The sequence below is a fragment of the Phyllobates terribilis genome, unplaced genomic scaffold (genome assembly GCF_046119375.1).
Source record: "Phyllobates terribilis strain yellow unplaced genomic scaffold, ASM4611937v1 Scaffold_2__4_contigs__length_985480577, whole genome shotgun sequence".
Lineage (NCBI taxonomy): Eukaryota > Metazoa > Chordata > Amphibia > Anura > Dendrobatidae > Phyllobates > Phyllobates terribilis.
This window is the reverse complement of record NW_027362762.1, coordinates 527,982,253-527,999,444: the sequence shown is the minus strand read 5'-3', so window position 1 is coordinate 527,999,444 and position 17,192 is coordinate 527,982,253. Positions and strand designations below refer to the sequence as shown.

At 46.6% G+C, this 17,192-nt stretch overlaps 1 protein-coding gene across 1 annotated transcript in view; it reads right to left on the bottom strand.

The window, feature by feature from the left end:
• Positions 1 to 17,192, bottom strand: part of LAPTM5 (lysosomal protein transmembrane 5) — a 144,095-nt gene that overhangs the window by 77,530 nt on the left and 49,373 nt on the right. Inside the window, exon 2 of the mRNA XM_073670614.1 lies at positions 8,926 to 9,016. Within this exon, the coding sequence (XP_073526715.1) occupies positions 8,926 to 9,016 (91 nt within the window). The remainder of the gene's footprint in view (positions 1 to 8,925; positions 9,017 to 17,192) is intronic.

The following is a 17,192-nucleotide window of genomic DNA, read 5'->3' as shown; positions in this document are numbered from 1 at the left end:
CCCGAGCCGTGCTGCGTCCACCAGGTGCGGGACTCGGCCAACCCCCAGGCAGTTCCAGAGCGTGGTCCCAAGCTCCCCTCTATTCCTTCCTACGGGCCGTCCTCACCAGGGACCCACCTTTGTCCGGCTCCCTCGGGTCTTTTAGTGGCGAAACCTTTCCCGGCTTCCCTGACCCTATGCGTGATTTGCCTTCCTGGTGGATATGGTGAGGGGTCGCGCCAAAACTTGTCCACGACCTCCGGTTCCTGGCTAAGGATGTTTTGCCTCTACCAGTTTGGGATCCGGTACCCTCTTCTGCCAACCCTTCACCCGTCTTAGTTCACTTGTGGGATCTCAGGGTTCCCTCTGCTTGTGTCTCTGGGCCTTTCACTGGGTTTTTCCTCTTCTTCCTCTTTCTCTGCACTTCAGGCCTGGCCCTGGAGCTGGGCCCAGCCGGAGCCACAGCTCCCTGTCAGCCCTCTCTGGCTGAACTCTCTCTCAGAACAGACTCTCCTCTGAACAGGACCCTGTCTTAAGATGGTGCCCACCTCTTATACTCCCTCTGACACCCGAGCCCAGGTGACTAGCACCCAATGGGCTCCTTCCTATGCCCAGAGTCCCTCCCCTGTCTGCTCCTACACTACTGGGATGTTCCTCCCCCCCTCCCACTCCAGCCAGGGACAGACGCTGTCGTACCTGCACATCTACCTAGTGGGAGTACCGTTGTTCTGTCCCCCGGAAATGGGATGAGTGTAGTGCATGCAGCTACTGAGCTCGGTCCCACACTCCATCCTTACTCGGGAGTGGAATACCACACCTCTGGTTTGAGGTGCAATACCCCTGTAGCAGCCGAGTCCTCGGGGTGCTACATTCCCCCCTGGTAAACCACAGCATGTCCTCGGGCTGTAAAAGAATAAAACAAAACATACAAAATTTTTTTAAAGTACACACTAACATATAAAACATTATAAAAAACATTATCAGAAAATATAACGTTACGGGTAACTTCTTATATTATATAAAACTCTTTTATATAAAATGTTCTTGTTCTTCCAGCCACGGTGCAACTTGTGACCGGGTAAAGTGCAACAGTCACTAGAGAAAAACAGTTCTTTATAAAACCAGAAGGGGGCGCTTTAGGAAGCGCAACTATTTACAGGGTATGGCCTCTCTCAGTCCTCGGCCAGTGGGGAATAGGGGAATGGCTGCTCACAGTCCTCAGCCTGGTAAGGGATTAGGGGCACACAGGAAACAGTCCCTTTAAACAATTCCACACTAGTCCCAACGGGGACCATACTCTGATTAGCAGCATGTCAAGTACCCTTACGGGTAACTATTTACAGTACTTTATTTGGGCTACTTCCCTTCAGTAGCGGTGTCTTCTCCTTGGCTCCTCCTGAGGATAGTCTTCAGACCCGTCCGGGTCCCCTTGATCTTCCTCATACTGCAACTCCTCCTCCGTCAACCGGTGCACGTGAAGGGCGTATGGTCCTTTGGCACACTGGTGCCGGGTGAAGGTGACCTCATCACCCGGGTAAAGGTCACGTCCTCGGTGTCCCTCCGGCAGGTGGCTCTCAACATCCCTGCGGGTAACAAAGACATCGCCGGGGGTTCTGTGATCCCGGATAAAGCCCCAGCCGTGCTCCATTTGAAACTTTATTACAGTCCCGGTGGCGCGGGGACCGTGGGCCGCACGGCGGTTTCGTCGGGTCCGGCTTTTCTGCTCCGCGCTTTGGACCTGCAGCCGCTCCTCGCGGACCCGCCTCTCTCGCCGTTCCCTCTGAAAGACTTCCAGTTGTTGTCGGCAACACTCCTCACGTTGGGCTGCGGCCGCCCGGGTCTCTTGAGTGAACCCCATGAGGTCTTCGCTGGTGGGGTCCCACGCAAATTGGGCCTCTTCCAATGGGAGCGGGACAATGTTGGCGGGCGCCGGAGCCTGGATCAGAGGCTCACACTTGGGCCACTCCTTCCGGAGTCGGGGGTTGACGTACTCCGGTGGCCACACGAAGGACTGCCCATCCGGGCAAGTGTGCTGCGTGAATAGGTCTTCACCCAGGGGCAGCACTGTGGAGGTTGAGGGCGCGGTGGGGGCAGCGGCGCCCGGATTCACCAGGCCTTGCGACCAGGCCGGTGGCACTCTGAAGGTGAAGGGTACTGTGGAGACGGTGGCGCCCTGGGGTACTCGGCCTTGCGACCAGGACGGTGGCGCTGTGGAGGTAGAGGGCGCTGTGGAGACTGCGGCGCCCGGGGGTACTCGGCCCTGTGACCAGGCCGGGGGCACTTCCTCTTTTGCCGCGCTCAGGGTCAAGGGGCGTGGCGTAACAGAGGGCACGACCGCGGCTCCTGCCGCTTGAGGCCTAGTTGGAAGCAGCGGCGGTGCGGCAACGGGCGCGGTAAGTGGAACTTCGGGCTCTGCGACGGGGAGCTGGGGCAGGCTTGCGGCTACTGGGCACGGGGTGATGACGTCCCCATTACCTGCTTCCATCTCTGCGGCTCCCTCTGCGGCGTCGTCTCCTGCCTCCGTTCCTCCTGCACCATCCTCAGGGGCAGACTTGCTCCACGTTGCGGGTGGTGTCCTCTGCTGGCGGGTTCCAGCCTGCTGGACCATCTCTCTCCTCCACTCGGCCAGCGCTTCTTGCTGTACCCGGGCCATCTTCCGGGCCAAGGCCTCCAGCGCGGTCTGTGCACGCTCCTGATTTCTGGGGAGCTGTGCCAGGATCTCCACCAGGCCTTCCGGGGTGGCAGCCTGCAACATGTTCCGGACCACAGGGTCGGTGCTGATCGACTCTCCCTCTATCTCCGGGTGCGATCTGTCCAGACTCCTCCAGGCCGCACCCATCTTCTTGGTTTTGTTCTGTATCCGCCCCCATTGAGGGTGGTCTCGGGGCAACTTAGTGATTGTCAGTTCCAGGGGCAGTGATGGACATTTCTATCATTGCAGTCTCTGCTGGTGGGGGCGGTTTCCGCTTTTGGCGCCATTCCTGGACCTGGCCCATGATGGGAGGTGGCCTCTTGCCACCCTCTGGCACGCCCATAATGGAGTCCGCTCTGCGAGGGCGGGAAATCGTCTCAGATGGCGGGAATCGTCTCTTTATGGCGGGAAACTCCGTGGATGGCGGGAAAAGGCTGCAGATGGCGGGCAAACGGCGGGAAACGATCCGAGATGGCGTCCGATGGCGGGGACCCTCCGGAATTGGCGGGAGACTCCTTTTTACGGTAAATGTGAACTTTTCTTCAGGCATGCAGTACCCGTCGGTTGCGGGCACGTAATCCTGCCAACTACGCCAAAGTTGACGCGCCCCTGGGCCTGCTGTGTCGTGCGGCATCGCGCGCACGGGGGCTTACCCGGAGCCGGATCAGATGGGGGTAGTAGTCTCGTGGCGGTGACCCGGTCCGTGCCCAGGGAGTCAAACTGTGTGGCTGAGTATAGCAGTAGATGTTAGAATGTTCGACTACGCCACCCGTTGAATGCGGCTATGAAGCCGCCGCTGCAGGACAGTCCGCTGAGGCCGGTGGTACGGATGTGCAGCGTGGATGGTATAACCCCCAATGGGAGGGGTATGGCCTCAGGGCAGCAGATGTGGAAGTTAGTGGTAGTGATGGTGCAGCAAAGAAGCTCAGAGACGTGTGGTGCAGTTTCAAGGCTTTTACTCACAGGTGTTGCTCCGGACACTTTGGCCAGCAGTGACCACCCGAGCCGTGCTGCGTCCACCAGGTGCGGGACTCGGCCAACCCCCAGGCAGTTCCAGAGCGTGGTCCCAAGCTCCCCTCTATTCCTTCCTACGGGCCGTCCTCACCAGGGACCCACCTTTGTCCGGCTCCCTCGGGTCTTTTAGTGGCGAAACCTTTCCCGGCTTCCCTGACCCTATGCGTGGTTTGCCTTCCTGGTGGATATGGTGAGGGGTCGCGCCAAAACTTGTCCACGACCTCCGGTTCTTGGCTAAGGATGTTTTGCCTCTACCAGTTTGGGATCCGGTACCCTCTTCTGCCAACCCTTCACCCGTCTTAGTTCACTTGTGGGATCTCAGGGTTCCCTCTGCTTGTGTCTCTGGGCCTTTCACTGGGTTTTTCCTCTTCTTCCTCTTTCTCTGCGCTTCAGGCCTGGCCCTGGAGCTGGGCCCAGCCGGAGCCACAGCTCCCTGTCAGCCCTCTCTGGCTGAACTCTCTCTCAGAACAGACTCTCCTCTGAACAGGACCCTGTCTTAAGATGGTGCCCACCTCTTATACTCCCTCTGACACCCGAGCCCAGGTGACTAGCACCCAATGGGCTCCTTCCTATGCCCAGAGTCCCTCCCCTGTCTGCTCCTACACTACTGGGATGTTCCTCCCCCCCTCCCACTCCAGCCAGGGACAGACGCTGTCGTACCTGCACATCTACCTAGTGGGAGTACCATTGTTCTGTCCCCCGGAAATGGGATGAGTGTAGTGCATGCAGCTACTGAGCTCGGTCCCACACTCCATCCTTACCCGGGAGTGGAATACCACACCTCTGGTTTGAGGTGCAATACCCCTGTAGCAGCCGAGTCCTCGGGGTGCTACAGATGCATAGTGTATTTCTACATTGTAAACCTGCCTATACGTCAATTTATCAATGTGATTTCTATATATGTAGCAATTGCTAAAGTAACTGCAAATGCATTAGTCTATTTGCGTAATCGTGACTGTTCTAATCCAAAGTGTATGGACAGCAAGGCTATGCTAATAGTGTAGATGCTCTATATTAATGACTAGTGCGCCATGGCTGCTACTTTGAGGATTTCTATCTGCCAAATTATAAATCTTGATCTCCTAGCTATGTATAATATAAAGATGTTATACCACAACGCCTGAGCCATGAAGTAGAGACTATGTAAAGTTACAGAGCTGGATCGCTGAATACTGAGGTACACAGTGCATAACAGTCACAAACGATCTGCAATGTCGGCAGAGTTCTAAAACTCTTGTAACATTAACATCAGCACAAAAACTGTGCACTGGGAAATTCATGACATGACTTTCCAAGACTGATTAGCTGCATACACGTCTAACATCACTAAGCTCAATGTCATGCAATGGAAACGTTTTCTGTGAAGTGATGAATCACACTTCTCTCTTACAGCCCAATGAATGAGTCACATGCCAGGAGAACATTACCTGCCTGACTATACATTGTGCCAGCAGTAAAGTTTGCTAGAGAAGGAATAATGCTATGGGGTTGTTTTCTAAAGCAGAGGTCCCCAACCGCCGGTCCGCGGACCAGGACCGGGCCGTTGGGGTTTTTCAGCCAGTCCGCGGCGCCGCTGACAGTTGTAGAGGATCAGCAGGGAGAAAGCCAGCATGTGATCAGTAGCCTATAAGAAAAGAGGAGGAGGGACTGGCAGTGAATAGATAATTAGCCATGCGGCCCTACTCGCAGAATGTGCTGAGGCAGGAGGAGGGACAAGCAGGTCATGTGTGTCCAGCGCTCCTTCCCCTCCTGCTAGCTGCGAGTTGGAGGGGGAGGGGCTCTGGATGCTAATGGGCAGCTAGATATGACGTCAGGTGTCCCACCCTTATGACTCCTGTAGCTGTGTTCTGGTGTCGTGCGGTCCAGCAGCAGATTTTCTGGTTAAAGTGAAAAAAGCAAATAACAGTGAAAATTCATAGCAGCAGTGGCTGTGTCCAGTAGCAGCAGTAGTGGTCATCATCATCAGATGGGACCTAGATGGGACCGTCTTGTTGCAGGAAAACAAGCCCAGTGCTCCCACTGATCCAGGGAAACAAGCCTGGTGCTCCCACTCATTCTGAACCTATGGTAAGTTGAATCACATTCTCATTATAAATGTCATAATTATATGATAAGTATGCACTAAGCTCCACCCCTCCATAACCCCACCCACATATGACCAAAGCCCCGCCCCCACCCCCACCGGGCCATTGAAAACTGGTCTTGCTTAAAGCCGGTCCCTGGTGCAAAAAAGTTTGCCGACCACTGTTCTAAAGGATTGACCTAGGCCATTTAGTTCCAGTGATAGGAAATTATAATGCCTCAGCATACCGTGACAATTTGGATAATTAAATGCTTCCAACATAGCCCTAGTGTATAAAGTAAAGTCCATAAAGGCATGGTTGGGTGAATTTGATGTGGAGGAATTTGATGCAAAAATTTGTGCATACACATTCCAAACTGTTGTGAAAAGGCTTCATAGAAGAGTTGTTTTTATCTTCAAATTGAGCACCAACTCCATATTAAAGGGGATGTCTGGTCCTTTGCTAAAAGTTTGCAGTCATTCTATGTGACCTTTAGACTTCTTAATCCTGACAGAGTGAACCCCACACTTGTCAGAATTCTCTAGTGTTTGCAACGATACCAGGCAGTCACATGATCACAAGTATGTGATTTGCATACTTCCAACTACATTACAAAAAGACGTCCATGTCCTTGCCCAATTCACTTGTATTTAGTGAGGACAAGCATGTCTAGTTGGAATGTTGTCAGAAGCATGCATATCACATAACTGCGGTCATGTGACCGCCTGCTCTCAGTGGGAATACTGGAGAATCCTGACAGCATGCAGTGTACGCACTATGAGGATTCAGAAGTCTGCAGTCACATAGAGTGGTCCTTCAGTTTTTTATAAATACAAGTGGTGGAAAAAAAACATCTGAAATTTGCAAAATAAAAGGTTTGTGCCACCATTTTCTGAGACCCATAATTATTATAATTTTCTATAGATTGATCTGCGTGAGGGCTTGATTTTTGGGCACAAAGTTGATGTTTTTATAGATACCATTTTGGAGTTGATTGGACATTTTGAGACCACCTTCCTTTTCTGCCACAGTTGCAGGATGCCAAAAATATGTACTTCAGGCATTTTGATTTCTTTAATGTTATTGGAATTTAGTATATAAATTAAATAATTTTATATTTTGATAAGTTAGACTTTTCAGTACACAGTGATACCTATTATGTTTATTTTTTTAATGTCTTTATTTTTAACAGAGGAAAAGGGCACTGATTAGAATTTTTAGTTTTCTTTTAGTCCGTCAAGAGAATATAAACCTGTGATCATTCCATCACCTGTTGTAGATACTACGATAAATATGTATTGCAGTACAAACAGTAAATTGTAGTCTCCTATGATGCTCAGCCTATGGCTGGACTTCACAGGAGAATCAACTATTCTTTGCAATGCAATGGAGAAAAAAAAACCTTTTTAGTGATATATACAGATTAAAGCTAAATTAAAACAAAGAATAATGTGAAAGTACCTGTATAAAGCATATCTAGAATTTCAGGCAACTTTTCTGCATAGGCTGTTATGTGTGCACACAAGGAATGACTCTATTTCTGACCATTATGTGACTTATGTGGCACTATCTCTAATTTTCAGTCGTTTTTGAACTAGGGAGTGGAGACAAGCTGCTATGTTGTATTCCATAAATAGAACATAAAAGAAAGTAACTTCCTGCTTTTCTTTCTCTGTAAGGCTGAGTTCACACAATGCGTTTTTAATGCGTTTCCGCGGCGTTTTTGCAGTTGCGTAAACGCCGCGGAAACGCATTAAAAACGCATGGTAGAAGGGCAGCAATGTTCCCCAATTGAAATCCGCATGTGCTGTGCCCATGATGCGGATTTTTCCGCAGCGTAAATGCTGCGCTCAAAAATCCGCAGCATGTCAATTAATTTTGCGTAAACGCGGCGTTTTCGCCGCCATTGACTTGCATTAGAACGCACCAATTCCGCAAGACTGCATTTGTACTTGCGCTATTGGCGCGTTCTAATGTGCGGATGGTACCCGGGTGTGGAGGAGAGGAGAGTCTCATCCACACCCAGGTACCATTAAAAAAGATGTAAAAAAAGAATAAAATAAAAAATAAATGTATACTTACCTTCTGGCGGCCCGCGCAGCGTTCCTGCTTGGTTCCCGGCACTTTGCAGTGAGTTGAAGGACCTGCGCTGACGTCAGAGTCATGTGACGGGTCACGTGACGCTGACGTCGGCAGGTCTTTCAATTCAAAGTTTCCGGCGAGGGAGAACGGATTGAGCAGGACAGCGCGGGCCATCAGAGGGTAAAGTATACATTTATTTTTTATTTTTAACCATTCTCTCGGGTCACACTATATAAATCCATGCTGGTTGCATGGATTTATATAGTGTGACCTAGTTGTCAAGCACTTTCCAAGTCATGCTATCGCCTGGAAAGCGCTTGTCAATCTGCATGCGGAAACGCATGTGAATCCGCATGTGGATCTGCATGTATTCTGCAGGAAAAACGCATGCACAATCTGCATGCGTTTTTTCTGCCAGGGAGATGCAGAAATGATGCAGAAATTTTCTGCTTCATTTCTGCATCGTGTGCACATACCCTAACACATGAAAAAGATGCAGCAGCAGAATGGAGGACATTATACAATAGTACTGAGCTGTGTGGCTGTGAATACATCTTGCTGTGCCTGCCCATTTCTTCTCGTCTCTCATTGTGATGAGAACTCTTCCCTCCACAGAGTACAATAGGCAGTGTAACCTGATACCTCAATGAGCTAGCTGTCCATCTTGCTTTGACCAACACTAATTTGAATAGTTTTTAAGAGTGGATGATGAATTTAGGTTCAGGAGGGGAGACAGGAGGGATGGAAGGAGTAGCTCAAAAGTGGACAAAGAAGCAATTTGATTCATATAAGAAGCTTCTATTGATTTATTCTATATGATTTAAGTTTTTTTTAAATGACTGACCATTTAAAAGAACATAAATTACTTTTTTTAAGATTCAGTTCAATTCTCTTTGCAATGTATGATGAGAAGAACAAATTATACAATGTGATCCAATTTTTGCCTCAGTGATTCAATCCGAGGACATAATAGTACAGCATTCAATGCTATTTCTTACTGTAAAATGCACAGGAATGCATTCAGTCATTCCATCTACTTCACTCGGAAAAAAATAGCTTCCGAATAACAGTGGTGTACAATATACATGAACTCACCAATGGGGTTCAAATTGTTCATCTCAATACAGCAGTTCGTCCTTTTGTCCAACTGAGCGGAATATTCGATAAAGAGTATAACATTGACTCCCTGCAACAGAAAAATAAAGGCTCAGTATGAATACATTTTGCATTGAGTTAAATGGAATAAAGAATATTGTACGGTATACAACTTCATCAATTAAGGCTTAACTGTAATGATACATAATTGGAGACAATAAGAACGGTAAGATTGTTTTCTGGAACAGGTGCAGTCCTGCCGTTGGCATGTATGTGGCAATACAGTAGAGCCCTATTTTACTTTAGCGTGGCTGAAGTGCAATACCTAGCACAACCCATGGACAAAAAAAAATTACACTTTAACCCTTTCTTGCTGCTTCCAATAATTTATTTTTGGGCTTTTGGTTTTAAAAAAAAAAAAAATCGCATTTTTTATTTTTATATCAACAGCCATATGAAGACTTATTTTTTGTGGGATGAGTTGTAGTTCTGAATAATGTCATTCACTTTACCATACAATATATTGGATAACAGGAAAACCATTCTAAGTGCAGTGAAATGGTAAAATAAATAAATAAAATAAACTCTGCAATTGTTTTTTGAGTTTTCTTTTCAGATTGTTTGTTGTACAGTAAAAATGATTTGCAACATGATTATCGGTATAAACCTTCAGCATTGATTGACAGTTTTCTATCTACACTGTGCATAGGCAGAAAACCACTCAGAGGGGAGCAGGGATGAATATCAAGGACTTCAGTGCTGCAGGTTTATTAGTCCTATAGTGATAATCGCCTTCTTTTCAAACAATGATTTTTTTTAAAACTAAAGCAAGCAGTCTAGTTAGTAATACATAATTGGAATCATGTTCTCTGTCCCTACCTTATTTTTCTCTCAGATAAGTTGACAAAATCATTGTAATAAATTGTCTTTAAAGGGAACCTGTCACCAGAAAAAACACTACTAACCAGCAAATATAGGGTTAATCTGCAGGTTAACAGTGTTATTAACCTGACCAGCGCCTGCACTTAGCTGAACACTGCGGGGAGAAAATGTACTTTATTCTCCCTGGCAGCATTTTGATTTCAGCCACGGGGGCGGCACTGGTTCTGTCACTGCCCTGAGAATGCAGAGCGGCACCTGTAATGGTGTCTGTGGCCTTGACTGACACCCAGCCCCAATGCAGAGGGAGTGTCAGTCAGGGCCGGGGGCGCGGTTAAAGACGTCGCTCTCTATACTCAGAGCAGTGACTGAACCCATGTCTGTGCCGAAATCGGAACGCTTCCAGGGAGAATTAGTAACACTATTAACCTGCAGATTAACCCTACTGTATATCTGCAGGTTCAAAACGTTTTCTCTGGTGACAGGTTCCCTTTAAAAAGCTTTTCCCATTTTCTTATATAGAGGCAAAAAGTTTGAAAATAAGCTAATTTTCAATTTACTTGCTTTTTCTGTCTCTGTTCTCTTGATAAGTCTATATAAAAGATCATTTCAGCCAATGCACATTCATCAGGATATTGGCAGCCTGTTTACACTTCAAGATAATCATGAAATGACCGTTTGTAACAATGCTCGCTCACCATTACCTTACAGAATAAATGCCCCTTTTATCAGCCATTCATATACAAGAATCCGTCTCTATAAACATAGAGATAAATGTTCATTATGGCTAGCGTGTCCACAATCAAACGCACTCCAAACCTCTACAAAGAAAACTCTCTAGCCACTTTATTATTTACTGCTAATTTAGGGCTTATGCAGATGTCTGTGCACATCTGTTTGAACACGGACCACTAATGCATGGACTGGCCGCGGCTCTTCCGACATGAGCGTGACAGCCTTACAGAAATATATGAAGCTTTGATGCTTGGGTCAGGAGGGCTGCAGCCAGTCAATGTCTTGTGGTCTGAGATTGGACCGAAATTCCCAAACGTCTGCATGAGATCTTTAAATTAGTACATGTAGCTGCACAACAGAAGTTCACAACATCACGCTACCACGTCGCCACTAACGTTAATTCTGTGGTTGGGTTGAAACCTACAGCTAGCAGTGACCAAGACTCATCGGTCAAACAGAAATCCAAGCTAGTCGACAAAAATGCGATCCTGACCATGTTTTCTATCATTATCGTGTCCATGCTGCTTAGCCATTGTCTAAAATGAATTGAAAATGCTAAAAATAAATGAGATTCAACTATTTATGTGCTTGTACAAATGTTACCTTAACCCGAACTCTTCCATAAACCATTTGTATTAGAAGAACAGATGAAGCACTGTAACCAGTTAACTATTTGTTCTATATGGGTGTGTAGTAAAGTGCAATAAAGGAGGATTCTTGCAGGATGTGTCAGAGATGAGGAAAGGTTGCCATCTGCTGGCCAGAAGAAATAAAGTTGAACCAAGTTAGGCCAGAGGAGTTGGAGGGGGAAGAGATTCAGATTCAGATGCTGCACCTGATCAGGTGACCTCCAGGAAGGATTTCCTGGATGTAAAAGCCCAGTGCGCCAAGATGCAGGGAGATTTGGTGCCAGGCTGCAGAGAGGAGCAGACGTGTTCCAGAGGGACTGCAGATCCCAGCGCGGCAGGCCCCAGTCAGAGGCCTGCACTGCATCAGAGTCAGACTCCGCCTGAGAAGTTCTGGACTCCTCACAGAAGCGCCCTGAGCCCTGCACGTGTGGCCAAGAGTCAGGACCTGCGCCCCACACAGAGTAAGTTCCTGGGACCCGCCGCCGCCTGTCAAGAGCCGAGGTCTGGATCCCCGTACCCCAAGCGTGAGAGACTACTGTTGACGGTCAAGCCGAGAAGAGCCGAGAGAGGACTGCGACAGGAGAGACGCGCCAGCAGTAGCGGAGGAATCGCCCAAGTGATTAGGACCGTCACTTCCAATTTCCACTCACGAAACTGGGGACAGTTGGTATTAGGATTTTAGGTTGGGAGGGGGCCGTTTGTTGCATGGGAGGCTAAACGGGAGCTGATAGACTTTATCCGGAAGCGACTTGCTGCCTAGCGGGAATAACCGGTGATCCCCGCTAGGGCCATACAACGAGAACTCACGTGGTGACTCTCACGACTGGGTGCATCACATTTATGCAGAGAACTTTACCCTTATTCACTAAATCTGTTTCTCATTGTTATTCCAAGTTGTTGTTTATTATACCTGTTATTAACCCCCTTGCATAATACTTGTTATACATATAAAGTGTTTTAGCAATCCCTGACTGTTTCCGCCTTGTGTCTCTTTGCGTTGCATCCCGGCACCTGCATTACAGGTGGATGCCATATGAATGGATGTAACTGACATTAATCATTTTGCAAACGATTTTTCTGTGCAAGACTTTAATAAAAATTAATTTCCAAGCCAGCACCTCTCAATGACATTTGGCATATTGTACTTCAGCGTACTTCAGATTAAGATCGGCATATGAAATGCCAGTCTCAATAAATCTCCCCTTAAGAAGTAGTTCATTATAATTAGGGAGCTGGACCATATTTCATGCTGTCCGTGGTTAGGACAGCATGAAACTACTGACAGGTGTTTTTTTACGCAATAATCTGTCTACTGTAAACTACTGAGCTCCCTTAGTGAGAAGGAAAGCCTTTATCATTAAAAGCTGTATCTCTAACTACAAAAAACCTCTATGTTTCAGACTTTCCAGAAGTTAGCATTATATAGCAGGGTATCTAAGGAATGTGGCAAGAGAACTCATTTAATAAAAGCCCTGACATAATTTTATTTATTTATTTTACTCACTTATATAGCATCATACTTCCACAGTGCTTCACAGACATCATCGGCACTGTCCACACTGGGGCTCATAATCTAAATTCCCTATCAGTATGTCTTTGCAGTGTGGGAGGAAACCAGAGAACCTGGAGGACTCCCACGCAAACATGGAGAGAACATACAAACGCCTTGCAGATGTTGTCCTTGGTGGGATTTTAACCTAGAACCCCAGTGCTGCAAAGCAATAGTGCTAAACATTGAGCCACCATTAACACTGTTAGCAGTGATAATTATATTATAAAAAATCTTAAATGAAAAAAGTAATAATTAAAAAATTAATACATATATAAAAGAGATAAAACAAGAAAAAAAGAAAATGTTCAAAAAAAAACTGTGGAATATGATAGTGCTATATAAATTAGTAAATCAAGTAAAATCAGTGTGATACCTTAATCAGATGAAATATTTGTGCTTTTATTCTACATGCCATGATTCTAGAAGCACTAAAAAGAGGCCTACCATTCACCTTTGCTACAGAGCCCCCTGACTTGGGCATGGACATTTATACTGTACCCTAAACACATATCTGACGAAACAGCTTATAATCTTAATCAGCCAGATGATTAAATTTGTTAATCAAAGAGAAATACACTATTATCTTTGTGTTGACTTGTAAATGTATGTGTATTTCTGTGGCTGGTCAAGAAGGACAGACCAGTATTTGTATAAAACTGAATGTTGACTTCTCTTTGTTTGGAAACAATGATGTTTATTTACAAGAGCCCCTGCGATACCAACTACGTAAATTGATTAGCTCAAACAATGTGACCTGAGCGCTGCCCTTTCCCTCCAACCTGTGAATTATGACCTTACTCAGATTTAAATATAAACAGGGATGTCTGTAGTGCTGTGGGCATAATCAAGGAAAATCAGAAATACTTCACAAGGAGAATGAGAACCATCCTTCAGGACAGTAGATGCATAGCATGGCGGCTCTATTCAAGAGACACAGATTTGGATTCTACATTATTCTAGCCTAAGGGTATATAGCCCTGACTGGAAAGATATGGATCTGCTCCATTGACCATCAGAGAGCCCATGGATACATTTGGGGAGACCAAGTTGGGACGATGAAGTCACCTGGCCCCATGGATAAGTTGTTTGGGGTTGACAGTCGGGACCCTCCAGTCGCCTGGAACCCATGGAGACATTCGGAGAAGAAAGATTGGGACAAGCCGGTCATCTGGCTCCATGAAAACTCTTGGAGAGGCCAGGGTGGGTCCCTCGGGTCTTCTGGCCTTATACCATCGATGGACTGCTAGCTTTCTAAGCCTGCCGCTACCTTCTCTCTGTGGGGGCCCCCCCAGAAGCGGGGGTCAGTGGTTGAGGTAGTTGGCCCTGGAATTCCCAAAGTCGCAGCTGTTCTATCCCAGGCGGGACAGCGGAAGAGTGAGACTGTGTAATGCTGTATCATATTGGCCATTTGCTGGGACTGTTCTATGTGTTTGTTGCCCTCTTTGTGGTTCAATAAAGTATTGCCTCACTGTTTTACCCTCACCCTGTGTAGTCTGAGTAGTATTATGCCCACGGAAGACCCCGAGTCTTCACAACATAGATGCACCTACAATGATTGAAGTGTAAGTTGGTATGTTATGGTATAATACTAGATGATCCTAACCAATAGTATTAAAAGTATTAAAGGTTAGGACCATCCCGAGTTTTGGTACACCTTGACGCCAGTAGGATGGCTTTTACTCTTTTTTCTAAAACAAAAACGGTGTAAGTACCCTATGTTATGTATATGCACTATAGCTTTTACTTATTTACTTACAGCAGGGTATATGTTTATTTTGTTTCTGCCTTAGGTTTTGTCTATTTAATGGCCATTGTGAACATACTCCTATTTTGCATGCCTATCAACTTATACTCCAGTTAGTGCAGGTAAGGGTGTGACCTCCTCCCTTTCATTGAGCTGGACATTATGTTTATATAGATTCCCATTTTGTTGGGTACCCAGTCATGCTCAACCTTTATTCACACAAACTTCACTTTGGCACATAGTAAGGTTTTAATGCTAGAGGTTAGGACCATCCCGATTGTGGTACACCTTGACGCTAGTGGGATGGTTTTTACATTTTTTTTAACCAAAAACGGTGTCTACTAATCATCCTATGTTGTTCCTATTCATTATTACTTTTACTTATTTACTTACAGCAGGGTAATTGTTCATTTTGTTTCTGTCTTAGGTTTCGCTCCTACAATGATGTTAATACATCACGTGATTGTATTGCTCTTTTATGCTTAACTACCGTATTTTTCGGACTATAAGACGCACTTTTTTTCTCCAAAATTTTGGAGGAAAATGGGGTGTGCGTCTTATAGTCCGAATGTTGGGGGGGGGGGTATATTTATGTGTGGTGTTGGGGGGAGCGGTATCGGTGGAGGAGCGGGGCACAGGAGGCAGCAGCCGCCTACTGCAGCCTACACTGTCCCCGCTGCTAAAGAAAATGAATATTCATGCTCCTTAATAGCGGTATAAAGTGTAGCCGCGCTGCGGCTGCTGCTCCTGCCGGCTATCTCCTGTGCCCGCTGTTAAAGGGCATGAATATTCAACCTCTCTCCATGCCCATGGGCGTGGGGAGGGGTGAATATTCATGCTCTTTAATGAGCGGGCACAGGAGATAGCCGGCAGCAGCCGCAGCGCAGCTCCGCTGTGTGCCGGCTATGAAGGAGAGTGAAGTCACTGCTCCCCGCGCACACAGACCCGGCGTGGGGAGCAGTGACTTCCGGCAGCTGATCTCTCCTTGTGAGCCGCGCATGGCAGTGACGTCATGCGCGACTCACATGGAGAGATCAGTGCGGGCAGACAAGACGCAGCGCTGGAGGAGAGAGAAGAAAGGTGAGTAGGAGTGTTTATTTTTTTTAATGTGCAGCATGATGGGGATTAGGGGGACCATGCATACTAGGACAGGGATTAGGGGTGCCATGTATACCAGGACAGAGATTAGGGTTGCCAAGCATACCAGGACAGGGATTAGGGGTGCCATGCATACCAGGATAGGGATTAGGGGTGCCATGCACACCAGGATAGGGATTAGGGGTGCCTTGCATACCAGGACAGGGATGAGGGGTGCCATGAATACCGGGACAGGGATGAGGGGTGCCATGCATACCAGGACAGGGATGAGGGGTACCATGCACACTAGGACAGGGATGAGGGGTGCCATGCATATCAGGATAGGTATGAGGGGTGCCATGCATACCAGGATAAGGATGAGGGGTGCCATGCATACCAGGATGGAGTGATGCCAGGCATACCAGGATGGGGACCACGTATAAAAGGAAGGGTGGGGGCATATATACCAGGATGGGGGATATTGTCAGAATTGGGGGACATTACCCCTATACCAGTGTCAGCAGAAGACCCCCTCCCCCTTAAAAGTGCATCATGACCACATTTTTTGCTTAAATTTTTATTTTTTCATTTTCCTCCTCTAAAATCTAGGTGCGTCTTATGGTCCAGTGTGTCTTATAGTCCGAAAAATACGGTATATTTTATCTTCATAGTAACACAAACATCAATATATTTGTATTCCAGATTCCAGATAAAATAATACAAACTCAAAAACTGTCTGTATGTCTGTTACTTTTTATATATAAATAATTATGTCAAATACAAGAAGAGCATAAACCAAAGTTTTGCTGAAACATTTTTGTTGGCTTATCGCACAATGACAACTCCTACCTATATGCCCTAGTGTAAGAGACTTCCTCTATGAGCCAGACAAGAGAACTACTGTGTAAGAGTGACTCCCTTACTTCTAGATCAGCGCCATTCATTCACGAAATTGTTGGCTGTTCAGTCATGAAATATATAGATGATGTCCAGAAAGTGGAAAAAACATAACTTTCAAGAAGTTGTTCCTTTATAAAGTCTTTTAAAGGGAATCTGTCAGCAGTAGTGATGAGCGAGCACTAAAATGCTCGGGTACTCGTTGCTCAGGTCGAGCAAATTGGAATATTCGGGTGCTCAACCCTAGCAACAAGCCCAATGTAAGTCTATGGGAAGCTCGAGCATTTTTCAGTTAGCTCCCCCGGCGGTCAGCAGAGGGCCTAAAAATTGCCCAAATCGATGGGAACAGTGCTCAAATGACATGGGGACAGCATGGGGAAAACCCCTGGAAGTATCTCTGACTCCCAAATCACTGCTGTTAACAACGTTGTCAGAGTATTATACCACTTTTACGGACTCACAATAAAACATGCAAAAACAAAACCAAAATGGATTTTCCTGGGAAATATGTTAAGGAACATCCTTTCCAGGGTAATGACATGTATATAAGGCAAAATAAATAACCAAAACCAAAAATACTCCTCCACACCTTGGGCTATTTTCACACGTAGCGTTTTTGATGCGTTTTTGCACTTTTGCATTGCTTTCAACCAAGACAAATGCATTCACCAGGAAATTTCATTTTAACATTTTACAACCTTATCTGGCCATGTGGTGTGTGACACATCATCAGACACATGCATACAGTGCTGAA